The sequence below is a fragment of the Vollenhovia emeryi genome, unplaced genomic scaffold, assembly GCF_000949405.1.
Source record: "Vollenhovia emeryi isolate VEMERY1.0 unplaced genomic scaffold, V.emery_V1.0 DF939145.1, whole genome shotgun sequence".
Lineage (NCBI taxonomy): Eukaryota > Metazoa > Arthropoda > Insecta > Hymenoptera > Formicidae > Vollenhovia > Vollenhovia emeryi.
This window is the reverse complement of record NW_011967221.1, coordinates 200718-228635: the sequence shown is the minus strand read 5'-3', so window position 1 is coordinate 228635 and position 27918 is coordinate 200718. Positions and strand designations below refer to the sequence as shown.

The 27918-nt window shown below is 41.3% G+C and overlaps 1 protein-coding gene across 5 annotated transcripts in view; it reads left to right on the top strand.

Annotated features, from left to right (window-relative positions):
- LOC105566294 (protein vein) overlaps window positions 1-27918 on the top strand; it is a 462793-nt gene that overhangs the window by 424643 nt on the left and 10232 nt on the right. For 2 of the 5 annotated variants that reach the window (XR_001009269.1, XR_001009270.1), the window contains exons 5-7: window positions 895-953; window positions 26443-26517; window positions 27162-27552. Coding sequence is in view for 3 of the 5 variants with exons in the window: in XM_012020192.1 (XP_011875582.1) it covers window positions 895-1021 (127 nt within the window). In the remaining 2 variants the exon portion in view is untranslated. Of the gene's footprint in view, window positions 1-894; window positions 3391-26442; window positions 26518-27161; window positions 27553-27918 lie in introns of those variants that run through there. The other 3 variants (XM_012020192.1, XM_012020189.1, XM_012020190.1) reach the window with 2 other exon arrangements.

Below are 27918 nucleotides of genomic sequence, written 5' to 3'. Positions count from 1 at the left end.
TGCGTACGATTTCGCGAAATAAAAACGACGTGCCAAGTCTCAGACGCTCCAAATTTGTCGTGACAAAAATACGCTTTATCGCACACCGCCGAGCACCCAGACACTACGGTAGAGGTAGATTTCTCTTGCGATCGCAGTGCCGAATTAAGGATGCTCAATGCACACGCGTTTCGCCAAAAGAGACCGCGATTATTGCCGGATATTTATGCGTCCACTCGCGAACGTGACTTTACACGCCGAAAAACTTAATATGAGATGACGCGAGCGTGGCTCGCTGCGCATGTATCCTTTTACGAAATGCGCTTTCGCTCGCCGTTAATTTCCTTCTGCGCACAGAAATTGACAACGTGGCAACCGAAAAAACGATACGGGCAGCGAAGCTAGCGTTAAATTGAAAGACGGCATGCGAATTAAAGAAAAAGTCAAAGACGCGAAGAAGATTGGTAGAGGAAAAGAGTTGTGTTATAATTTATTTATCCGGACACCGAGCGAACGCCCGGACTCTTAATCCCACAGTGACTTGGAACGTCTCGTCGCGGTTAGTTAACCGCAGTCTTTAAATAGCTACGACGACGGCATAACATTATTTTTCCGAAGAAACGACGCATCGGCCTGTCTCTCTTCGAAATCCCCGCTATTCCGTCGTTTTCGTCCGCGTCTCCTCCGCACTTTCGCAGACCGCCGTGCCGCACGCGAAAGACGTCGTCGCGCGAATTCTGATACGATGCATACAGTTAGTTAAATTAAGAAACTCACGTTTTCATATACGCTCCCAAGAAAAGTCTCGGACGATAAATTTTCATTAAGAATTAAGATGGTATAAAAATTAAATACATCAGTCCTATATGGACAATGTAATGACATTTGTAAATTTGTTTGAATTTTCTGTTGCAGATGCGCAGAGGGCTTCACGGGTCTACGGTGCGAGACGAAGGACGTCAGCAGCACCGGAAGTGTGTATAACCGGCGTAGGGCACCCTTTTCCTGCAAGCTGGGACTCTCTACCTCGTACTACTGCTAGCGATAATCGCGCGGGGCCCTTTTTAACCATGAGTAGACCTTTTTCTACCCTCGCGGTGCACTGCGGTGTAGGAACCCACGAGACAGCGTCGTGAGAGAGCCAACGCGCGACCAAAGAGGGAAGGGAAAATCGTATGAACGGAGACAAGTAGGCGGATCAAGGGCACGGACGATTAGGCGAGGGAGAGAAATCGAGACAAAGAATTAGAAATGACGAATTTCGAATCCGTCGATCTCGGGCATTAGGACGGGTCCTATACTTTACATAAGGACAGGTTCCAAAACAGTTTGGACCGGGCATTCGTACCTTCTTCAATTTCTAACAGCTAATGCATACTTACATCCTTCCCTTCTTATCCTTCTTTCTCTTCTCCTTTTTTATCTTAATCTATTTTTATTCCTTTTTCTTCTTCTCCCGTGTGAATACTTCTTCTACTCTCTTTCTATGTCTTTATGTCTTTTACTGCCTCTTCTCCTTTTTACTCTCTCCCTCTCTACCACTTCCATCTTTTCTCGTTTCTCTTCTTCGAGCGTTATTACCAATTTTCTTTCTAGAAAATGTCACTACGCAACATATTCGCGCTTCCGCGGAAAGTTGTTCGGCGAGAGAAAGAGAGAATGGAAACGACAGAAAGAATGGGCGATGGTGCGAGAGATGATGAATGTGCAAATGAGCGTATGCTGGTGTGTGAAAGAGGAAAGGAAAAAAGGGGGAACGCAGTATCATTGGGGAAGAGCTCTCGAGCAACTATTCGCGCATTCGAATTGGCGGTGCTTGACCTAGAGGAAAAACACCGTCCAGAACGACATGGAAGTGCGCGAGAGAGAGAGAGGCGGTTTGTGTCGCACACTTCTCCGTAGTCTCCGCGAACGGGAGAACAATACCAAAGAGCCCAGGGTCTCGATCAAGGACGAGCGCGACCACGACGACGGATTGTCGCCTGTAGGCGATCAGAACGACGTGAAGGGCCCTCACTCCTCCTATCGACAAATTCTTTTCTGTTAAAGCCACAATCGAGCCACGATCGACGTATGTGTGGCCTAAGTGGCCTAAGGAGTATCGAATCTCGATACTTGATAAAGCCACGCCGTGAAATAATACAAGTGTGAGAAAAGGTTAAAGGGAAAGGTGTAGTTTTTGCTATCGTACAATGTACATGACGGTCTTGATCTATATTTCCATCTGCGAAGGCTCTTCTTAAGAATTAACGAAAGGAATGTTGGGTGAAAAGTTATTAATTATTTTTGAGAGAAAAAAAGGGAGAGTACGTCACAGAAAGTAGTTTCTACGGATCAAACTTGCATTTTGCCAAGCCGATTATCTTTTTCTTCCACCTTTTTTTAACAACTTTATTATTCCACGGCTCGGTTTTATGGAAATCGCGGGTGGGCTAGAAAACTAAGCCGTTACATGCTCGTCGCTGTTGGGACGCCGGTAAAATGCTCGAATAATGTAGTGAGCGTTAAGAGAAGATCCTAATCCACGAGTTTTCCATCTTTACATTTCGAAGATACGAACAATCGCAGATAAAATGCTACTACATAGAGTGATCGTTGGTTAAATTCATTTTCAGCAATCTAGAAAATTAACGATGATATCATATTGGTGTTTCGATCGAAAAAACAAGTTTTTCATGGAGAACCGACCAAGTCCAACAGCAGTGACGTTTTTGTAGCAGCATATTCGAAGTTTGTTGAATCGCATGTTAGGGATTCACCATTTGCGTAGATAACATAATGGTACGAAAGGAGGAGAAAAATATTGGCCAGTCAGCGAGCGAGTCGTAGGAGAGACACCACAGGGCAAAAACGATTTAATGTAAAATACGATAGTGTAACGCATTAGGCTAGCTAGAAGCAGAGATTATAAGGTAGATAAAAGGAAGAGGAAAGGAGAGACAAGTAAAAACGGAAAAAGAGGAATTCGCGAGAGCGATGATGAAATCTCATCTCGATAAGGATAGAGACACGGGACGGTCGGTCGAGAGGTTTTTGAGAGGTATAATAAGATCTGACCTCGAAAATGTTCTCCGTCCTTAAAATGCACGATATGTGGAGGAGCATTGACGGTATATCCATTTTACTTTCGTTCTAATTAAAAGCTCACGAGGGTTCTTATGAAACGGAATGGTAATAATATATCATGCCGGTGAGTAACGGAGAGTGTGTCGGGCGGAATCTTCGACAAAATGTTATCAAGAGACCGATAATGATCTCATCCGTCAGAAACCTGGACGACGACGACGACGACGACGACGACCCATGCACGGTGGGGAGCGAGGAATGCGCGCTGTGCTCCAGCAGTCTCGCACGCGTGCGCGCGCGCGCGCGCGGGACCCTATTTATGTTTTATATTATATTATATATATTATATATATATATATATAAATATGTGTATAAACATTTTTAATTTATTTATTTAATTCATTAATTTTATTGATTTACGATTAAATGTCATCACCACCTCGGCAACCGCTTTTGTTCTTAATCTTCTGTTGACCTTTCTGCACTCTTTCGTTTGAGCTACTTCTCATCTGAGAGACATCATCTGGACACACCAGAAAAGCGTTCAAAAATCTTTCGCCTCTAATTCTCTAAATATAAAAAGAGAACTGAACGGAGCATAATCTCACATTTTAAGGAAGAATTTACACATTACACGTACGGTTTCCATATGTGTTTCAAAATCAAAAGATATATTTTTAATTTTGTATCCGGCTGTTCCTTTTCATCTTGTACATTTCAAAATTTCATATTTTTCACCATTTATACAGATTCTATTACTTTTATAATAAAAATATAATATTTTTGATAAAAATATAATAGATAAGAGAATAATATTTGCAAATTGAGAGCAAGAAATATAGATATCTAAAATTATACGATGATCCGATTCAATATAATCTGTTTGTCATGATTCTTTTTCAGAGTTCTCATTTAAATAAATAGCTTTATATGCTTCATCTTATATTAGCGGCGAAAGTTTTTTTCGGTCCGTCTTTAAACAGGTAGGTATATTTTTATTTTTTGTGTTCTAATTTGCATTTATCATTATTTAAACATTAGTTTGCACAACATTTAATTTTAGTTTTCTTTCATCGACTCGTTGATCGTTGACGCAAAACGCGATTCGAATATCATTCATATGGTGATAATAGAAATGAGAATAAAGCGAACTCTTATAGCAGAAAATAGAAGTCAAAATATTTAGTTTGAAATAAAGGCGGAAACATATTTTACAAATAATATAATACGTTGCTTTTTGTCGCCAAGTATTTATATCGATCGTTATTCGCAGAAAATAAGATTTCCGACGTGAAAAATGTTTTAGGACAAGACAGAACTCCAAGGGAATACAAGAGAGAAATTTTCATACTTGAGGCATGACTCGTTGCTTCTTTCAGCATCTTATTGCATCCCGACGAGTCGTTTTGGGACAAGTCACTCCTCCTTTCGAGGAAATAGTTCTCCCAGTATCTTCTTGCGGAAAACCGAGGAGCGATGCGTAAATAACGCAAGGGGACGACATAAATTTTCAAATCGTCAAAGGATAACCATAAGAGGGTGAAAATTGATGGAGAAACACGAAGGGGAAAACGGCATGTACATTTATTCGCGTTTAGCTGATGATAAAGCAAAGCGGCAGCTCAATTCGTGCTTCACTTCTCTTAGGTTCAGAGTAAATGAAGGCCGTTTACAATTTAGAAATACTAGACATGACGCTTCGCGCACGCTGTTTGTGGTCAAGCATTGTGTACTTTTAAGAATTCGTACACACGCGAAGAGAGAGAGAGAGAGAGAAGTAATTATATGCGCAACGTCACTTTAAAATAAAAAATAATATGTCACTCACTGATACGAGTCGCAACAGCAAAGTTGTACATCGCTAACTATATAAGTTAAACTGTAACAATACAAAAATGTATACGATTATTATAGACTAATTATGCAAAATCCAAACTATTGTATTAAATATACTTTATATTTTATATTTAAAAAAATAGGTATTTATTAAAACAATTATATAGAATACTGAAAGTCTTCCTTTTAAATATGAACTCACCAAATTTTATACGTATGGTTTTGTCTCTAACACTTATTCGAATGCTCATTGATATCATTTGAATAAATAAAATAAAAGCACAGAACAGATGATTCATTTTGCACAAGTAGCAAATAACAAAAATATAAGACACTTACCTTACGATTTCTCTGCCCGATGCCGCTTAGGCCTGCTCCTCCTCTCAGATTTTCTTGTTGCACTTACACTCACAGCACTTACTCACGAAAATCGATCGCGCGAAATTTCGGACACTCCCGTACGCGATGTAAAATACCGTGAAATGCAGTAAGCGACGTTCTTTACTTCCTGCCCGTTCGAATTGCGAAGAACGACAGAGCGAATTACGCCGTGAACGCCGAAGTCGCACAAATTTCTCTCCCCGAAAATGGAACAGATTACACGAAATCGATAGATAGTTAAAAGCGCGGTGCGTAAACGAGATGTAACCGCGACAAAGTACCACGGTTTACATTCATGTTTTAGATGAGTTAGTCTCGTGAAATATCTATATACACGTTGATAAAGAGCCGTCGCTTCAACATGCAATTCGTTTCTCATTACAAGTTTTAGAATCTTAATAATTAATCGAGTAACGTTACTTGTCACTGATAAAGGTGTACAAATCATAGCGTTTTATCCCTATATTCGCGATCGAGGAAACCGGTAACGTAAAAATAATATCACGCACGGAACACTCGCTGCTGCCTGCCGGCCCGACGTTCGGCGAGCGAGTGATAAGTGCGGAATTTTCCATTACGTAGATGGGCCAACGAATTCTCAACGTTTTTTTGTTGTTTTTCACTGGGCGCGGTGACGTACGACGTTTTTGCGTGCCATCGTGTACCTGAAGGTCGCCGCTATCATTCGCTCGCCGAACGTCGAGCCGGCAAGCAGTGGCGCGAGTCGCTCCGTGCGTGGTATTGTTTTTGCGTTGTCGGTTTCCAAGACTCGATCGTGAAAAATGTAAGGATAAAACGCTATTGATTTGGACTCCTTTATCAGTGACAAGTAACGCTACTAGATTAATTATTAAATTTCTGCAACTTGTAATGAGAAACGAATTGCGCGTTGAGGCGACGGCTCTTCATTAACGTGTACATGGATATTTTACGAAACTATCTCATCTAATATATGAAAGTAAACCGTGCAGGTACATTGTCGCGGTTACATCTCGTTTACGAACCGCGCTTTTAACTAACTATCGATTTCGTGTAATCTGTTCCATTTTCGGGAAGAGAGACATATTTGTGCGACTTCGGCGTTCGCGCTGTAATTCGCACTGTCGTTCTTCGCAACTCGAACGGGCAGGAAGTAAAGAACGTCGCTTACTGCATTTCACGGTATTTTACATCGCGTACGGGAGTGTCCGAAATTTTGCGCGATCGATTTTCGCGAGTGAGTTTTGTGAGTGTAAGTGCAACAAGAAAATCTGAGAGGAGGAGCAGGCCTAAGCGGCATCGGGCAACGGCAGAGAAATCGTAAGGTAAGTGTCTTATATTTTTGTTATTTGCTACTTGTGCAAAATGAATCATCTGTTCTGTGCTTTTATTTTATTTATTCAAATGATTCCAACGAGCATTCGAATAAGTGTTAGAGACAAAACCATACGTATAAAATTTTGTGAGTTCATATTTAAAAGGAAGACTTTCAGTATTCTATATAATTGTTTTAATAAATACCTATTTTTTTAAATATAAAATATAAAGTATATTTAATACAATAGTTTGGATTTTGCATAATTAGTGTATAATAATCGTATACATTTTTGTATTGTTACAGTTTAACATGTATAGTTAGCGATGTACAACTTTGCTGTTGCGAACCGTATCAGTGAGTGACAAATTACTTTTTATTTTAAATTGACGTTACGCCTACAATTACTTCTTCGCGTATATACAAATTCTTAAAAATATACAATGCTTGACCACAAACTGCGCGCGCGAAGCGCGCATTTTATCGTTTCTAGTAACTTATAAAAATTTGATTTTAATTTTCTTTAGTTTCGAAAATATCCTGTAACTAATTACGCGCAACCTGTTTTATTGATAAATGTGCGACGTATCAATTTTAACATATAATTAATTATTTCATAAGATTAAAAACTGATCTGAAGAAAAGGAGAAATACAAAAAAACGAGAAACAGAGCTAGACGGGAAATAACTATGGACGACTACACGAATATTCACTCTCGATCCTAGCAATGTATTTCGCGAGCGCGTCCCGTCGTAAAAAACTCTCTCCCTCTCTCTCTGGTCTATAAAGTTCAAACTGCCCCTACAGCGATCCTTGTAAACGCTTCTCTTAATCGAACTTCGTGCCCCGGAAGCAACTTTCTTCGGTGGAAAATGGCGAGGGAGGCCTGAGAGAAGGATCGTGTTATCGGTAGAAACTTATCGAAAATGCGGGTTCGTCCTAGTCTAAACTTTGCTTACGCGCATTTAGTACGAATAGCTTTGATTATCAGCCGCGAAACGGAAACTTCTCGGACGTGTTACGTTATTGGACACCCTTTGCCGTGGTGAAACTAACCGTGTTTAACTACGATCGAAAATTCATGATTCGATAGATAAGTTAGGAGAGATGACCGTCGTGGCAAATCGATATGCGTAAATACTAAAACGAAATACACAGTAGAGAAATCTAAAAATAAAATAAAATATTTAGCGTACAAACTAAAATCTAAATGCACGATATTGTGAGAAATATGTAAGGCACAATATACATTTAAAAAGAATGCAATGTAAAATATAATACATAGAAAAATCGAGGTAAATAAAGAATTCAAACTTAAATTTAATATAATCAAAGTACAAATGTTAATTCACTAACTAATTCGTAGGAAATGATCGCGTTGCGAGGAGCGAAGACACACGTCCGCCTCGTTCGGCTGCGCCGCGCCGAATGATTCGGCACGATAGACTGTTTTCGACCGAGGTGTTTACGACGCTACTCATTTCTTCTAAAGAACTCGGCGCATATCGTATTATTCTTTCTTGACACGCGCTCGCGACAAGTACGGGAAGAAACCGCGATCGCTCTCTGCGAATAATCAGCGATCGATATTATCGCGTGATCGCTGAATCTACTCGCGATTTGCCATCGATGCTCGGTTAACCAGCGAAACAGATATCTCGAGCCATTCATACGTGAGATCTGTACGTCCAAGAATCAAAGCGCTAGCTTACTTGAAATCACTTCTTCATTGCGATAATCGCCAACGATAATTGCTTCTTTAATCGATACTCGGACATATCTCGTATCGTGGTATTAAATCTCTCGTCGCTTCGAGTATAATTTATGTTAGCTCTTTCGAGGTTGAAAGCACGAAATAATACACGAAATTAAATGGTGCAAATTGGAAATTTGCACATGGCTTCCTCATAGAGGAAGCTAAATGAGTTAAAGTATAAAGTTGAAGAAGGAAAAAAATAGAAATTTGCAAATTGCTTCCTCATCAACTGGGCAAGTTGATTTTAGCAAAGTGGGTCCGATGAAAGAGGAGGAAAGGTTAGTTTTAGATTGAAAAATGGAATTGTTTATTAATTAAATGAAAATTGTTTACTCAGAATTTTTTAACGTTTTGGAACATTCTGAACATATTAGCAAAGAAAACTCGAGAACAAATTATTGCACAAAAACAAAGCTTCCTCTATGAGGAAGCAATAAATATTTATTGATATAAACGTTAAAAATGAGGAACGGTGACTCGACGTTGAAGTGACAACGGCAAGGGAAACTTGGGCAATATTGGAAGAAAATTATATAATTGGAAGAATTGATGGAGAATTTGATGATATGCGTGTTATAAGTTTTATATGCGGACGAAGCCTCGTCCTTCGCTCATGCTATGTCCGGCCAACGTATTTTTATTATGTATCTTTGGACACCCTTGACGGTGGTATCTTTTGTGCGCTACAGATTTTTATGAAAAACACACAATAACGTCCGCTACGGGAAGGAATAAAACGTATGAATACTATGGAAGACACGTGCACCATATTAAAGCTGTCTGGTGCGGCAAGAAAAATAGTTTTCTGCGCGATCGCGGAGGATTTCTTTCTGAGTCGCAACAATGAGTTTTATTAAACTAATTAGAATTCCAAAGTTATATACGGTCAATACGAAACTTGACTGTGAGAAAGAGATATTGTAGCGACGACGCAAAGTGCTTGGAAAAAAAATGTCCGATCGTGGGGACGATGGTGATATAAAATGATGGGAATTTCAATAACTTTTAATTTCCGGTAGTGGCAGCTTAAAATGCGTTTCAATGAGTACTTAAAACATCAACAGTAATCGATTTCACAGAAAAGCACGATAAAAGCGAATAATAATTAATTGTCTCGACAATTACCGAGAAATGTGATTAATTGTGCCGGCGAATAACGTTCAAAATAACGGCGGAGAAAAAAAGAGGATGATTATATTTAACCGGCGATAAGTGCTATTCTCTGAATAACATACAAAATAACGGCGGGGTGAAAAAGAGGATGATTATATTTAATCGATGATAAGTGCTATCCTCTGAAATTTCCATGCAATCGGAATCCAGTTGAATTCGCGTATTTTAAATATAGAAAACAAAGCATTTTATCGAGAGTCGATTTTTACGTTGATCTCCGCGCAATAAAAACGCATTCAAGATTCGATTAGCTGAAAGTTTAATAAAGACAACCATGCGTCAAAAAAACCAAAAGTTGCCACAGGGAAAAAGCGTATTGAATTTCAATGCTTTTAAAATATTCTCCCAGATACTGCATAAAATACGCGCCTAAAAATTTTACTACCCGCTATTTATAAAATTGTATCACTTACCGACGTGTCTCGTATCGGTCCTGGCCCAAAGGGTTGTTCCCCTTCACCGTTGATTGCTTTACCGTCATTTCGTTGTAATTTGCACTTTACTTGAAATATCTGAAAAATAGATATTATGACACTTATTTATATTAATTAATATTGGCCTTTTTCTAATTAAACATAGCATGAATAGTGTAAAGTTTTACTTTTAAAATAAATACAACTCTTGCGACTTTTTTTTATTTATTCAAAATTATACGAAAGTTAATCTCTAACTAATTCGCTTAGTGCTACCAATAGAAATATAGATTATGGACAATACAAAAGAATACATAACCAAGATAATTATATTTGATCAAGTGCGTATTTCTGGAAAGCATTAAAATTCGTATAATTCCAATAATTGATCTATCTTTCTCTTTATAATTTCTGCAAACTCATTCGAAATTTCTCCTTCGCTATTACGTGCACGTGACCATTGGTCCTCACGCTCAACTTCCGTCCACGGCGGAAACTTGACATGCGAACGTGCCGGGACAAGAGTATCCTTCAGATATACGTCCGACTAATTGACAGCGGACGTTGAAGGTGTACGGAGAATGGGCCCGATCTTTGACAGATTAATTCCTAAGGGAATCTACGAGACCTCAGGTGATCTCGCGCAATTTCCCAGATAACAGTTAAGATTGAAATTCTCACGATATAAACTTTTTTAATATAATAACTAACAGTCTCTACATTTAAAAGCATGTTGCGTGTTGCTCGTGCGCGATGAAAATAACTGTCTAATAATATATTAGAGAATTAACGTAGAAATGTGCGTCGACGGTTTCCCCCTCAATTTAATTAATGTCAATGTCTTAGTGATGTTAACTAATTATTCTCACATCGTGCACGTCGAAAAATCGCAGTGAAGGAATGAAATAATACGTGAAGTAAAAGAGAATAAAACACGAGTAACCAATTAGAGCGGACCAGCCAAGATGTTGGCTGGCGGCCAACGACTGGTAGAAGATTGCGAAAACTAAGTTCACTTTTATTGGAAACAGAGATCCTTCTTATGACACTGCCCTCCTCTTTAAATCGAATTTCAGATATTCCGCCTGCGCCTTCTTGCCGGCTCAACGTTCTCCGTTACTACCCGTAAGCTCGAAGACAATTGGAAAACCGAAAATTTGCGAGTACTTAAACGTATGAAACTTGAGAACTATACCAGGCGAATATCGCCTTCCTTGCTTTTCCATTCAATCTCGATTTCGCGAGTTCTACATGCTGACTGCGCAAAATTCATAAGAAATATTCCCGAAGGTTCCGCTTGAAAGCTCCAAATTTCAAAAGAGGCTATCGTTTATCAAACAATAATGGGAGAGATTTGACGCGAGAATCCACTTTCACATTATTAATCACGTGGAAAAAACAAAAGTCATTTTTCAAAAATATGCAAGTTTGGCAACGAACATTACGAGAGAGCGCGCAACGAATATAACTAGTCGCAAAAGAATATTTGTCACATCTTTATATAAAATATATAATATACGTAATTGATTTTATTCTACATGTCTTATAAATTTACATGTTAATATAACACGATCTGTAAAAAAAATCGTAAACCTCTTGTTTATTTCCTACGTACGTGACATTTGTAATATTTATTATCACAACATTTTGCTTTCATACAATCGCTAATTGTTAATTGAATTCCCGGAATTATTTAGTTTGATCGATTTAATAGAGCCATTATTATTCGCAAATAATATTCTTGCAAATCCTCAATTCGACCTGATTACATATCCAATTAACATAAAACTAAAACGTCAACGGAGAAATACTCGTGATAAAACGCGATGCACAGAGAGATTACAACATTCGGGATTGTTAATTGTTCGTTTGTTACCGCTTTAGCGCGGTCGCATCGATTCGGACGATAACAGCAACGATTATAGCAGCAATTTATCGAGATAGAAAGTATTCATCCGGTTTACCAACAGCGAAAATTCCGATTTCAAACAGCTGGATTTAACGGTAATATTTATGATTCGCTCGCGGCGATAATAAGTGCGCGTAAACATTTAGCAAATCGACGGACGGCAAATCGTTGGCGTCCGGTTGATTTTCGATCAACCGACGCGCTGTCGCGAACGAAAACAATGCACACCGATGGGAATTCGATCACCTGGGAATGTCGATTTCTGCTGGCGAATAATCCGACAGCCTTGTTCCGCCTTTTGTACATGACAGCCATAATAATATTATTATCGGCGTCACGCAGAGCGGGATCGGCAGAATAGTCAAAAATAATCAAATCCGATTTAAAGCACGCCATCCACAGTTACACATTAGCGTTTATTATAGCGGTACCAGCAGTTAGCGAAAACGATTATTTCTTTCTTCAAAGAAGCTTAAAAATATGGAGTTCTGTGTTTTATATGCCAAGATTCGCAACGAGCATTGAAAATCATTTCCTAAAAGCGATTGCTACCGTTTAGATAAGAGAAACATTATTCATTTCTTGCACATAATTTCACATACAATAAAGTTTTTACGTAAGTGATATACAAATTTAGAAATTCTGACACTTTTCTTCCGACAAAATAAAAATTATGGAAAATTTTACATTAAATAAAACAATTAAAACTAAACCATTTCCCAAGATACGGTTTCACTGCTAAACATCATAGATTTCGTAATGCCCCAGCTTAAATTAGAACTGACGTCAATCTGACTCGCTTCAGAGACATTTTACGCATTTCGCACATGCGATCGATATCCGGGTCGCATCGTACGACATTCCATCAATGACATTCCATCAATCTGGGATCGGGGAGGGGGGGGGCGATGAATGCCGGGCAACGAGGACTACTTCGGGCTTGTCCCGTAGGGTGAGCCCGGCCGCCCGGTATTGTTAATCGTCACGAGCGAATAATCTGGCGGGCTCACGCCCGCGTTTGTACGTGCATTAGTCCGGCTCGTATGCAAACTGAAATCACGAGCGGTAACGACTAGGCGGCCTGCATAAATACGTGAGAGCGGCGCGGTGGACTAATCAATTTCGCCGAATCACAGAGAATTTTCAATGCTCGGGTCTCACCCCGTTCAACCCGCGCCCTTCGTTACCTTGCCACGTACAACCTGCAGCAACACGATGCAGGGAAAAAGGACGGTGAGGAGAGAAAGCAAGAGAGTTTTATTGTCGGACTAATTCGGCAAAAGAGAATTGATTGCTAGCCCTCGTTGGCTCTGTCGCGTCCATGCGATACATACACGAACCCGGTGTTAGCTTCACTTCCCATCGTTCCCTTTGTCGATAATCGAAATTTAACAGTATCCGGTGGCCAGCGAATCGCCCATTAAGAGACGTAAAAAAAAAGGCCGAACAGATGTGAAAATGTGACTGCATGGCCGTGCGTTTACTCCATTTCAGAATAAACGAGAATAGAAAGGAATGCAAGAGCTATTTGAAAGATTAATGCAGTATAATTGAAATATTCATACAAAAAGTTCAATGTTATACATTTTTAATGCTTTATTTCTTGCTAAAAAAAATATGCAAATAAGATTATAAAAAATAGTCATTTTTAAGCAACTATTATATATTTGTAAAATAGATCAAATCATCTTTAGAAAAGATTATAAATTCAGAGAAGCAATTTTTCTAACCATTTTTACTTGAAATATGCATTTCAGGTATTAAATTGAAAGAATGTTTCGTATATACTCGTAAGTCTTGGAATTTTGTAAAAATAAAATATTTCAGTTTTTTGCAAATTATGACGTAAATAACGTTTAAATAATTTACACAAACTTGTCTAAAAGCTCAATCTTCTTCGTCTACGGCGTGTATAATTTATAATTCATTATACTCTACAATTAAATCGCGTTAAGCAACTGCTTAATAAATATGCAAGAAAGCACAGATGAGAGAGAGAAACGGGGGAGGGAGAGAAAAGTGCACAGAATTTAATTGGACGACAGTACAAATGTAGGTGGATGCTATTATAATAATACAAGTATTAACAATAGAAAATGAAATTGTGAAAGAAACAAAAATTATGCTCAGTTAAATTTTCCGATTAGAATTAGGGAATGCATTCGCATCATAAATAGAAAATATGAAACGTTTTCGTTTCGGTATTTTCTTTCCAGAGACCGATTATATCTAACAATAAGTTGGCAACTAATAATAAGTTAAAGGAATGTCCCGAAATAAATTTTCTTGGATCGCGCAACTTTTATTAATAGAACGGATTCTTCGTGCGCGCGGCCATAAGCAGATCCTTATTTCAAGATTTCTTCCGACGCCTTCCACCCTTATCACACAAGTAATCAACATCACGTTAAGGATACTACAGCGTTTCCTCGAAGATACCCTTGTCTTAAAACAAAGCTCTTTATTTGTGTATTGTATGATTTATTTAACGAGCTAAGCGCCAGCACGCAACGTCGAATGTACCTTCATACAAGGTGTCCGAAGAAGTTTCCAACTCGTAAAATGTATTCCCGAAATGTAAATTTCATTTTTCCTTAACAAATATTATTATCATTTTATAAAATTATTACTTTAATATTTTATTAGAAGGAAAATTATTAATAATCGAGGAAAATTGAGGATCTTAACGAAATCTCTACTAATAATAAGATAAAGCGGAAAGGATTTCTATAAAGAAGATAAAAGTTGCATCATTTTTCCAAGAAGTAAGTTTCCTTCTTTCAAGAACACCCTGTATGTACACGTACGTGTTTCTCATCGCGTGTAGGCTTGATTCTCATTCTACGGTCATCCATCTTTCTCGGGTCCACTCGAGAGTGAGCGACGAAGGGTGGAAGACAAGGGTGATACTCTCGCGCAGGAAGAGGGTGAAAGAAGGAAGTGCGTGTTTCGGATTTCGTGAGACTGATCGTTCGCTCGGAGGGTCTTCATTAGCGCCTTAATTAGTGCCGAACACCAAAGCGATCCTAAGCGAAATTTCGAGCGCGTGTCTCAACGACGCGTCTCATCTCATACTCATTAAACTCGTCACATTAATCGCACGATCGCCTGCCACTTGTACTTCTCGTTCCACCACATGACCCTTTGTCCATCATATTCGCCATCAAATTAAGTCTGAGTAACAAGATGCCGGATGATGTGTCAAGGCCCGATATATCGAAAGGCCGCTGAGAAGGAAAAACGAAAATAAGAGAGAATGCCAACAACAATTTTTTCATCTTCCTAATGGAACACTCGCTCGTTATAATTTGTTAAATTTTAGAGTCGCTAAACTTTTGGATCTCTAGATTTCGCAGCTCAAACAATAAGGGACTCTCATGTTATAATATTCCAACATCCGCGACCCGGGATGGCAAAATTTGTAAAGAGAGTGTGCGTGTGTATATGAATGTCACTGATTTTGAAACTTTGCAATTAGTCCCGAGAGCGCGCACGATTCTCTCCAATTTTTCAACTTCGAAACTTTGTGCAGATGCAAGAGGTGTGTGCGCGTGTTGTAGACGTAAATTTAATAATCGCATCGCTATGCTAAAGCGGATGATGATCGGATTAAAACATTACGCGAGCTTCGTTTCGTCGCGTTTTACATATTTCTCCGCGCTTTGCAAAAACAAGATAAAAAACACTGCTGACTTGATATTAACGGGGGAGAGGGGATCGTTGTTTATTCATGCCAGCATTTCATAAATTTCACGTCACACGCCACCAGCGCGTAATCGCATGAAAAATTCAAAAACGCTTTGGTCACACTGAAATTCTCATTCGAATTATAAGTAATTTGTGATGAAATCAATTACATTTTCCACCCTTCACCCGTCGCTCAACTCGGACTGCTGCCACGAGCTCACTGGAACGTTTTAAATCGATGAAAGCCTCCACAACGAATACTACGTGACAATAGCTATTCAACGTGTTTCGCAATATATCCGGCGCAGATAATAATCCGTCTAATGAAAGCATTACAGGCCACACGCGAGAACACACGATGTCGCCCATAGAAAGATTGTATCAGACCCGAGTTTCTGTCTCGACAATTCCGTTTGCATTGCAAGGTTTAGATAAATCATTAAAAATTTTAAAATACATACAACTACCCACATTTCTCGCGACGATACCGCGATATACGCGATGAGAGATAACAAAACACGTAACGAAGAGTCATGCAAAACTAGTTGGCTCGAGCACTGGAGTGGTACAACATTTTAATATACATGTACATAAACGCACACAGACGCATACGTACAACGCTTTATCAGCGAGGAAAAGAAATTTTGCATTGTACAATGCGTACAATCTCTTTCAAAATAATGTAAATTTACAAAAGACCTTCCCTTAACTATCAGTAGATTGCTATGGAATTACATTATTCGATTTTATCCCTTGCAGGATTATGTCGCTCAACTTATTCCTGCTGTTTTAACAAAAAATAACGTTGCTAGCTCTTGCTACAAGGTAAATTTGTTCAATGTAATATTATATATGCAATTTTAAAAAGATCATAGAAACACGATTTTTTAAGTAAGAACGTCGAACGGAAAATCCCCGTCTTCGAAACCCTTTTGTACAATATTGAAAAATGCAGCCGCGATACATTTACATCAATCCGCCTATTCTCAAGAAAATTTCCAGCTGATGACGAAACGATCGCTCGCAAGGAGGAGATGCGAAAGATGACACGATGCTTTTTTGGACATCGCCAAACGTGGGAAATGGACCAACAGTTTTAGATTCCTGTCGCACGTGGCGCCGTAGAGAGTCTTTCGCATTAATAGCGAAAAGATCGCTCGATACGCGGCGTACAGTTTGATGAAACTTCATCGTGGATACATGGGGGTTTCTTGCGATAAACATGAACTCGCTGAGCAGGCTGCAAGTTTATCTCGCCGATCATCAAATCAATTTGTCAAGCGTTACAACATGATTACGTAAATGGAAACTTATTGGTGACTCAACATTTTAAGACAAATCTATCTTCTCGAATACGATAATACGATGATACCCAAAAAAATTAATAATAATCTCCAGAAAGGAAAAAATAATATGCAATAATCTTATAATTTTATATGGGGATAAGACGCATATAAAAAAAATGTGCCGTGCAATATCGCGCGCCGTAGAGAGAATTGAATTGGAAATTCAATTTCGCGCATAGACGATCTTATCTTGGCGATGAAGAAAGGGCACGCTGGGTATTCAAAATCGGTATTCGATTTCTCGTGCTATTATTAAAAGTAAATAGTCCCCGGAAACGAACCGTCCTCTCTACAGGGAGCAAATAGCGGCAAGTTGGAGTAAGGAGAAAGAAAAACAGACGAGAGTCATCCTTCTCTCCGGGCGCCGCTCGCAAATTCCGTCAGTTTCTAGGGGAGAAACTTTTCGCCAAGAGAAAGGTCGAAGCGTCTAATAGGGAAACACGAGAAACATCGCGGATGAATACTGCCCGCCGCATTTCAAAGAACGAATATCGATTTATCGTCGAAAAGTTTCGCTCTCGGCCGCACCACGACTCGAGCTGTTGTTTGACTTTCAGAAAGAAAGACGCAATGGGATATGTTTCCCTCTTCCGAACCGATTGTAACTTCCCTCACGGATCGCTGACGCGACAAACTTTCGATAAAACAACGGACGGATATCGCGTAATGCTCCAAGTTGCCGGAAGTTACCCCGGGAGATGTCTCACGTTGTATCGTGGATAGAATAATTCTAAAGGTCTGCCTCGAAGAAACGTTTACGCAAACGTTACGTTATTTTCTTCCGACTGATATTCAATAACTGATTCTATAACTGCTGTTCCGTCTAACTCAACCATAACTTACGATCTCTCAACTTTGCGCTTTGGATAAAACTCAAGATTAAGAATGCATTCGTTGCGAATTCAGTTTTACGAAGCGCCTGTAGAACGGATTGATTAAAAAAAAAACATGTAATCTGCAAACGAGGTAAACAACTTGAACGAACTTTTGCTCTCCCAACAGTTTGCATCCGACACGATTCGAGCAGTTACGTATGAAAATTGAGGGGCCAAGTTGGAGAGAAGGCCTGGCACAACGCAACGACTCGTCGTCCCATTCGCTGTCGACAAAGCTATCGACCTCTGTGCTCACGACTTGGAGCATCACGTACGAGCCGTGAAATTATGCCGCGCCGCACATCATCCGTGACGATACGGACGTTCGCATAATCGAACGAGAGGACTCGCCGCGCCGTCCTCGCGTCGCCTACCCCGCGGATCCACCCACGTTGCCTATCCCGACGGACGCACCCGGCAGCGCGTAAAGCAATGCCAGTTCGGATGCAAATCTTCGTCCATTTTGCATTTTGTCATCCGTCCTCGGCGCCTGCTGGTGCAAGAGAGCGTTACAGCGCGATTACGCAGTGACGCTCAAGTGCATCACGGTTCACGAGATTATTCCGGCCAATGTTAGCATTACCCTCTAACCGATCACAGGGATTGCAAAAACATTTACGGAATTATTTATTGCTTACTATCGTCCCTCAATTCTGGGCGCTTCGGTTCAATGCTAATGTATCGTCGTGCCGATAAACTCTGCTGCTCCCGCGGTACCGTTTTCCACTTTCCGCAACCATTAAAATCATCACTGTCGTTTTATTTATCAAATTAACAACGCAGTCACGAATCTCGCTACCTAAGCCGGGAATATTGGATAATAAACAGCCGCTATTGTTAGTAAATGTCGCTAATATAATCTAATTTGGATAAATTTTGGTGCTCTGCAATTTGCGAAATTACTCCAGTCGCAATCATCGGATGTTCTGGAACTGTGCTACCCAATAGTAGAAACACGAGTTCGCACTTAGGTCTCGATGCAGTACTGATAAATAAGTTGCAACTATTATTAATGATTATTACGAGCATACTAATGTAGCAACGTATCAACTTTTCATCTTAAATCTATAGTTTGTTAGAACCTGCAAACTACTATATTATACCTAAATTTTAACTCGCTCCTTTTTAAGATATAGCTCGTGAATTCACTGACGATAATGAGTCCACCTAACGAAAAATCCCGTGTTATATGTCCGGAAGTAACGGCGCGCAGAACAGGTTGGGAAAAAAACCGGTATATGGATCCACAGTAATTTAATTGGCTACCTCCACCAATTGGGTACTGTGTTATATCTTGTTTAACAAGTTCGACATCGTTCTTCCGATTTTTCACAGAAGCAGACATGATTTTCAAAAATTACCAAAACTTGAAATTTGTGTTTCCACGAATTTAACATACTAACATGTGATTCTATTAAAAACGCTTAACGTCCTGCGCGCGAGAGAAATTTGGGAAACCTCTCTACACACAATTCGACCCCGTCATCCGTCACGAGAGACGATCTCTCGCATGAAATCGGCGCGCAACGGCAAATATTTTACGAGCGACGGCGCACGGAGTGTCCGGCGGATAATTGCGCCACGTGAAAATTAAATAGCACGGAGCCGGCGACACAGAGCAAATTCAAGCCACTCCCGCATATCTGATACGAAATATGAAGCGCCGGACAATCGACCTCGTACGAAAACGATGGCCGAGTGCGATGTAAATCTTGGTTCATTTTACATTATGTCACCGGCCGGGAGAGACGAGGTTGCTCGCAAAATACGTCGCGGTAACGCCGGGCCGCGATTATGCGAGCGGGAATGCTCGAGCGTTTCGTCGACTTTTACGAGCGCGCGCGGAAAATCTGCCTTCCGCACGCGTATGTAATTCTACGTGCACGCGTGGTGCATATAAATATGTTAAATAATACTGGTAATTCGTGCATATGATTTTATTTCCACGCGTTGCACTGTGCATTTTGCGTAAAAATTAATTATTTAGTAAATATCAAGCGTATGCAAAATGGGAAGCGCAAGAATCGACAGGATATTGTATAAACTTAAACGAATTTCAAATGAAATGATATCCAACGTACTGAAATAATTTGGTAACAGTCTCGTACATGCAGAAATGGAAGAGAAAGAAATCGAGAGAAGAAGGTACAAGAGGAAGAAATTTGCAAGCTGCGATAATGCATCCGACAGTATTGCAGCACTCTCGAGGACGTGAGTCTGTGTTAAAGAACCGGGACTAACTCTCAACTGCAAAGTACTCTGCTAGGAGTTTCTATGCACTGACGAATTTCGAGTTAAATGATTGCTACTCGACGAACGAAAAAAAAATGTCATGTACTTGCACATGCAAAAGTAGAAGAGAAAGAAATCGAAAGAGCTGTACGGAAGATGAGAGAGAAATCAGCAACTGAAATAGTACAGCCAAGAATATTACAGCACTTCTTGAGAACATTTTAGGTGTTAAAGAACCGAGACTAATTCCGAATTGCGAAGGAGTCTACTGAAACATTCTGATACAGATAAATATTTATCTGACGATGCATTCATTACAATGCAACGTTGTACGCGTGTATTCTGGCAAATTGCTCGCTTGGTGCACTCCACTTAGCAAAACCGTCAAAGGGTTGGTGCATGCAACAATGCACGACTGCCGCCGCACAGCCCGAATATGAACAACGGCTGCAGAGAGAGAGAGAGAAAACGATGATAGATCCGGTCACGGAACAAAAGGAATGAATTAAAGCGCGCGCACGCGTGTATGATGGAAGGTCACCAAATTAAAATGCATGAAGAGAGAAATATCGTTCACCACCGGCGAATACCGTGACAGAATTAACGATATCCGCCGTTTACAAAGTTTAACGCCAAACGAAGCGTATCTCGCGACGCCGGGAGGCTTTGAAAAATCCCTGACTTTCGAGCGTTTATATTTTTCAAGACTTAAAACCACTGCCGCCGCGTGAGCAATTGTATAGTAGCCCAATCAGTTTTCTAAATTCTATACGTGAAATTCTGATATTGCTAAAGTGACATTTCGTGATAACTAATAGGACAAATAAGATCTCGTATATAATGTAAAACAGTTTATGAAAAAAATGTAATCTTTCGTAGAACGCACTGAGGATTTTAGAGCGAATGTGGAAAGTATCGGCACGTTACTACTACAATAGCATAGCTGACGTTGGATCTCGATAATGTACACGGCAAACATTCGCTAACAATTTAATACATTCGCGAATACTAATCGCCGGAGTTACACATAATATATAGGAGTTATACATAAACCACAAATCTCCCCTTACGCAGTAATCGCAGTACTAATGCAGCCCATATGAAGCTTAGGCTATTAAATCTATATCAGCTGTTTCACCAAGCCCTATTTCTCGTTAGTGCGAGATAGACTTTCATACGCGATGCATTCTGTGGAATGGAACGGAATCTCGTTCAGGACCTGAAATACGTGCGAAGGTGCACAAGAAAGAAGAATTTTTTAAGACCGAAGCATAAAAGCGAAACTTGTGGCTTGTGCAATTCCGAAGAAATTGGTCGCCTTAATTTTCTCATATAAACTACAAGAGATTCATAAGTAATAGACAATTGAGTTTTTCATTACATAATCGCAAAATAGATTTCTCCTGGGGAACATTTCTCGCGGACAAGTTCCGCCACTTAAATATTATCCACTGCTGTAATAATAATTCGTCGGTAACTTTAAACTGCTAAATCTAGATTTAATCTAGTGTTTCATGAAATGGAATATTCATTCTATTCTAGGATATTGATATTATTCCAGTAAGAGAGAGTTTCATTGATTGTACAACCGATATAAATGTGAGTATCTCCAGCCAATGCTATTGTAGTTGCCCAACATATCAGCCAAAGAACGTCCGATTACAAAAAAGATTACCAAGAAAATATCAGACAGTACGAAATCTGATGAAACAACCGTTGGTTGGAGAGATTGATGACCTATAAATAAATTTCTATAATTATATGCTACGATTTGGTATTTCTCATACTTTAGAATGAGCTACTTTCCACTCGACGATGGTTTGAGAAATTTCGACTGAATTTGATCGGGCGCGAATTTGATCGGGATCTATGTGTGGGTCCAATGAAGCTCGATGTGTGCCTACGGGATTAAGCCGCACCTATTTCGCGCGAGTATTACACGTGAGCGGTTATACCGATAACGCGGTTCACGCCACTCGGTAATCACTGCGCCAACGCCGCCGGCATCGCGAGCCGCCGGATCGACTCGCCTTTTCAATTCGCAATGCGGCCATTCCATTGCGCGCGCGGAAGCCCTACCAATCGACCCTACGCCGACCTAATACACGACGAGGCTTCTCGCGCGCCGCTGCGGCGCAAGTTTCGATCCGAAGAGCGGCGCGCTTTATAGCTTTCGTTAAAAGGCAACCGAGATGGAATAAGGGCGAGCGAACCTTGGGGCTCGACGGACCACCGACGAGAAGACGGTCAACGTATGCGTATACACGGCCGCGGAATTTCCCGTTGGCTGGCTTGGATGGCTCATGTACACGATGTTTACACGAACGGCTGCCCACCCGACGCTGCTTTCGCCAGCTATGAATTCGCATTACGGTGACGCCCGACGCATTAAACTATAACGACTGCCAGGACATTCGGTAGACCGGATATCTACCTAAGCGACAGATTATGAGCGCGATGCATCGCTAACAATTCCTCTACGGGCATCGCGCGTCATATAGCACGGTAATGGTCGCTTTTCAAGAGCCGAAGAGCCATCTAAGACATCTCGAGGGTCGTCGGAACGACGATCGCCATTTTTACTACTAAATTAATATTATTACGTCGTAGTAGACACTTTTTCTCCAATTTCTTGCATCCAAACGTGAAACCATTTTTATCTATAAAGCTGAATCAAAACGACGGTAGAACGGAAATCCTTAGCGATCTCAATAAACCGTTTGCAAACGTGGACATCGAGCTTTCTCTCATAATTATTCATTACTGAATCTAAACGAGTGGAATCGAAACGAAAGTAAAATTGAAAGTAAAATCGTCACTGACTCTCTGTTGCTCTCTCTCTGATGTTGATAAAAATGGAAGTGATTCTACTTATCTAAGAAACCTTAATAATTTGGGGAAAATGAAGCGAAGCATATTAGCGCGAAAAGGTGGAAAAAGTATTGCAGCATCTTTTGAGAATATCTAGAAATAACTCGGAAGGAGAAAAAGTTAATAGCGCATACAAGTCACTCGTGGTATTAAAAAATGCCTGAAATACGGGCACGCGCGGAAGTACTTCCGTTCTCCTGGCCCGACTGCCGAGACAATAGCCTTCCTCACTCCTTTCTACCCTCTTTATGTAGCGCCAACAAAAGACTCTCGATATGCGACCTCGTGTGCTCTCACAATACCTCCCGTGTCATCTGTAGTCTCCATACGCTCCGCCGTAGGTACGCGCCAGAGGAGCCTGAAAAAAAAGGGAGAGGAAAAAGGAATAAGGAGACGTGACTGCCAGGCAGGATAATTAATAACCGCTCTTCCTTCCCCCAGCAAAGATACATTCTTGTTTGATTATTTGGCGTGTACGATTCTCGGGGATGAAATTGGACTTGATGAATTCCCGGGAGAAGGCGGGGAAGGAGGAAAGTCGATAAATCGTGTGTAGAGAAGGCGCGAGCGCGCGCATCCGTGCTAGCCTGAATCACTCGAAACGATCTAAACGAGATTCGCGTAGCTCCACTTTCCAATTTTGCCCAACTTGAAGGAGCCTTTTCACAGATCTTGCGAGATAGAAACGAGCGAGTGGAAGGGTTCCACCTGGTGGGAGCGGAAAGGTGTGTACTCGGGGGATGGTATCGCGCCAAGCGAAAAGGGTGGCCGCGAGGAGAGGCACGATCGTCGAGGCGTACGTGGCGAGGAAGCGCAATTTTTAAATCGAAAACCGTGTGCAACATCGATCCTGCGTCTCTCGCCGTCCAAGACGGGCCCGTGAGCGCGCGGCAGTTGACGAATTTACCCCGTGAGAGGACCCGGCCGAAGCCACGGTCGGTCGAGCTCCGGTCGTGCGGGGGCAGCGGAGTGGCTCGGTCGGTCCCGGTAATACGATAGAGTTAGGTAACTAGCTACGTTATACCTTGGCAAACCCATTATATCGCTCTGGGAATCCTTTGGGAAATAGTCTATAGCGCTGCCGGTCCGGGCTTCGATCAACCGTGAAATGTAGTCCGATACGTATTACCGGGTGCAGTACCCAATACGTTCTACCGGCGTCTGGTGTATAGTGCACTACGCGTTACCTTCCGCCGCGCCGCGCCAGCGGAGAGAATTACCGAGCCTACTACGCTCAGGATTCCGCCTTCGCGTCGAATTGCGGCAATTTCTCTCCCCCTCGCACGAGCTTGTGTAGTTTGTCGTTCCTAAACATGCGACACGTATTAACCCTCGGCTGCTAGTGGTTACGTTTGCGTAACGTAGCTAACGGCATCAACGCGATGTCATAATCGAAGGTAGTTGAGTGCACAACTAATTCCGCTCTTTTCCACATTTCCGATTCAGCCTTTTTGCCTTGCAAAATTGGCACTTGGGCTCGATAAAAATTGTGGAAAGCGTCAATGCGTCGGATTACAAGATGACGTGCAAGTTTACGCGTTAATTTCCGTAAGGAAACTGCAATCCAAAAAGCAGTTTACGAAATTGTTGCTACACGATGCAATTACATTCTACTTGCGACAGCAGATTGAAATGCAATGTCATTTCACTGCTGGCGACTTGCCTCGGTAACGTATAAAATAAATCGTAGCGAATGAAAAAAGGAGCGCTATATTCAAAAAATGGTTCCATTAATTCTTACAATCGATTATATGCAAACAAACGAATATTGACGGCGGGAGAACGGACGGCCACATCGCCGTGTCCCGGCCAGCTTCGGCGATGGAGCTTTTATAAAAACGGCGCGAATGAGCGCTCGACAATATTTGATTAGATTTTACAAACAAACGCACTCGGACGAACGCCCGACGTACACGTGTAATGAATTTACATCGCGCCCCGGCGCGATTGCCTCTTTTATTCATTGAAGAGAGCGCTTGTCCTCCACTGCCCTTCTGCCCTCGCCCGCGAAACGATCATGAATTCAATGGTTTCCGATAACAGCGGGCTGGAGTCGAGGGGGTGGGGAATATAAAACAAAAAGAAACGCTCGCGTATCGACAGTAATTTACATAGGGGGAAGAGCGTTCGAAGGTAACGCGCGCGACGCTCCGTCGTTACCGGAAAATAAATGTTGGCTCGACCTCGTCGTCGCGCATGTGTGTCCTTTCAAATCAACAGGCTCGGCCAAGTTCCTCAAGTCGTCGACAACGTCGCGCATTGTGATAATATGGTAGAACCAAGTATTACTCGCACAGAAAAGTTGTGAAAACGTGCGCGTCATTATTTCAAGTCGTCGACGCGTTCAATCACGTTTCAACAAAGTAAATATTTTTGCTTTTATTTACCGAAGCGAACGCTGCCGATAAATGTCGACATCGGGGCATTTGCTTACGCTCCAAGTTAGAATTGCAAACTTGGCGTCTTGGAAAGTCTAACAAGAGCGAATATTTCTCTTAACAATAACGTTAATTTACATGGACATTAGGAGCAAGTAGAAAATTTTGTCAATTTTGCAGCTTGTGAAATAAAGTTTATCTTACTGATGGAGGAAAAGGTGACGCAATACATTCTATTGCTTTTCCCTTGCGATACGGTAACGGGTAATGCACCTGAACACGGCTCTCGGCACGATCCTTCCATTTTCCGACTAAACACATGAATCCTAACACGGTAAAGCCAGGACGGTGCACAAATTCACGAAACGACACTAATAGTGGTCAAGCTGACTCCGACGGCACAATACCGGTATCGGTGCGCTATTATCCGCAAGTTTATTGAATGTTAAAGTTCTATAGAGAATTCTCCATTTCATGTCCGCGCCCGGCTATATTTCGCCGTCAGTAAGTACGTCGTTGCTACGTAGCCAGTAATTGGCACGTCAGGACAATGCTGCGTATCAGCGAAATTCCGCCGCAGCGTTCATTTAATCAGAAACTACAACAGTACCCATCGAATTCCTTGCTGCTTAACGAATCAAACGTCGGCGATACCTTCAAGTCGTGCTCATAGCAAAATTGACTTAATAATAATGCTCCTGCCGGGGAATATTCCAATTCCTTTGAGCGAGTAACATTAAAGTAGATAGAGAGTGAAAAAAGATTTAGCCTCCAGTAAGCACGCGCTGTCGAGGTCGTGCACCTTTCGGCGTAACCGTATAAGGGCCCTACAACGCGTTAGACTTAGATCAGAGATAGGTGCGAGCGAAATGATTCACGGGCGACAGGAATAGAACTGTGACCGTTTCCCCTCACGTTCTTCTTCAGGGTCGGTGAAGAGCCTTGAAGAGCCCGTAGGGTCGGCAGTCGCTGTAGTACGAGGATGAGAAAGCTCGTGCCTTCGCAAGCGCATCAATTTTTTCCACTTGGATATTTGCTCCATTTAATTCGGACAGTCGATCGTAGAGATTGCTTGCAATTGCATAGAAATTAATGCGGTAAGACGAAAATGTAAAGTCACGTATGTCGTAAACAAAGGAAATATCCCTTCATCTCGATTACTTTTTAAGATTCGCCACAAAGCGGTATTTAAATGATATAAAAGACTTACTGGACAACTGCTTTCTTTTCCTGCTCGCACTCAAGATATGGATAAGTTCTCTTCGTTCGCCGAGGACGTGACGCTCGCCCGCTTCTAGCGCATCTAGCGGCACTGTCAAGGTAAAAAATAATATATTTCTATAATTCATTATAGATGATTCAATTGACAAAAATATTGTACGGTAACATCTATTAGAGTTAAACCAGAGTATTGGAGAGATTCTTCGGTAAATTGAAAAATACAATGATTCTTCAATAGAATTCAATAATTTCTATTATTTTACACATTTATGGAGAAATTTCGTTGTTGGCAAATTTTTCTTTGGAAAAGTAAATTATCTTTGTCACGATTGTGAAATGGACTATCAAGTTTATCATTTATCAGAGAATCCTCGCGAGGCAGCGCCGAGCTTAACATTTTACAAACGTTGACACGATTGATATAAAATTGATTTGCGATCTGCGATCTGCCTCGAGTGCGCGAATTATCTCGGAAACGAAATGCGAGACTGTCAATGGACTAACGCGCGCGCCAACAATGAACAAACCCCTGACGGCGCAGCGAAGCGCCCGCGGCATCCGTGGATTCGCCACTGATTTCGAAATATTTAGCGATTACCCCGAGGCGTGAATCCGGCATCCGCGAACGATGCTGACCCGTCCGAGCGCATTTATCGAGATAATTCAGCGCGTGCAACCACGCCGATACCGACACGAGAGGAAAATTAACCATCGATCTTCGTCGGCGGTCTTTCTGCTTGCAGCTTGCACATCGGGACATTCATCGTGTTTTGTTTTGTTGTAGCCTCACCCATACGCCCGCCCCTCGCTCCCTATTCCCGTACAAATTCCTGCATCCGCGACTTCGCCCTCCGCGCTCTTCTCGGGCTCTCCTCCCGAAGCGCGCTTCCACCCTTCACCATATTACTATCATCCATCGAATCGCGTAATCGTCTCGAGCACTCGACGCTGCTCGCCCGTCGTCACTTTTTCCCCATTTTCCTCCCTCGAACCGTCTTCCTTCTATCCGTCATTCTTCTCCTCTATCGTTTTCCTACGTTTCGTCCACTGTCTACTACCGTCATCTTCTCGACATCAATTTGCTTGGAGACGACGATAGCAGCCACCAGCGGAAAATATCATCGTTTTTCAAAGGTGAGATGCAACTTTTACTATTAGAATTAGTAGCCTCACAGTTTGTCTAACAATTATTTAACGGCAGTATTCAAATTTGCCTATTTATTGCCCGCCTAGAGTGTAGGAATATAATTTCGTAAAGCGAAATAAAAATTAGTTTGATACTTGATTAATTGAAATAAAAAGTGTAGCTTTCCTTCTGTTATCTACCGTTGAAAGAACAGCGGTTCCGCGACACCCTGTACGACGGCAAAAAGTTGCCGCAACAGCCACGTCACCCTCCTGATGAACGGAGGAAGACGAAGCTGCTTTCGCGGCGCGTCGATATAAAGGGGTTCAACGGGTTCCCCCGTGATTTATCGTCCTGGCGAAAGGTAGCTGAGT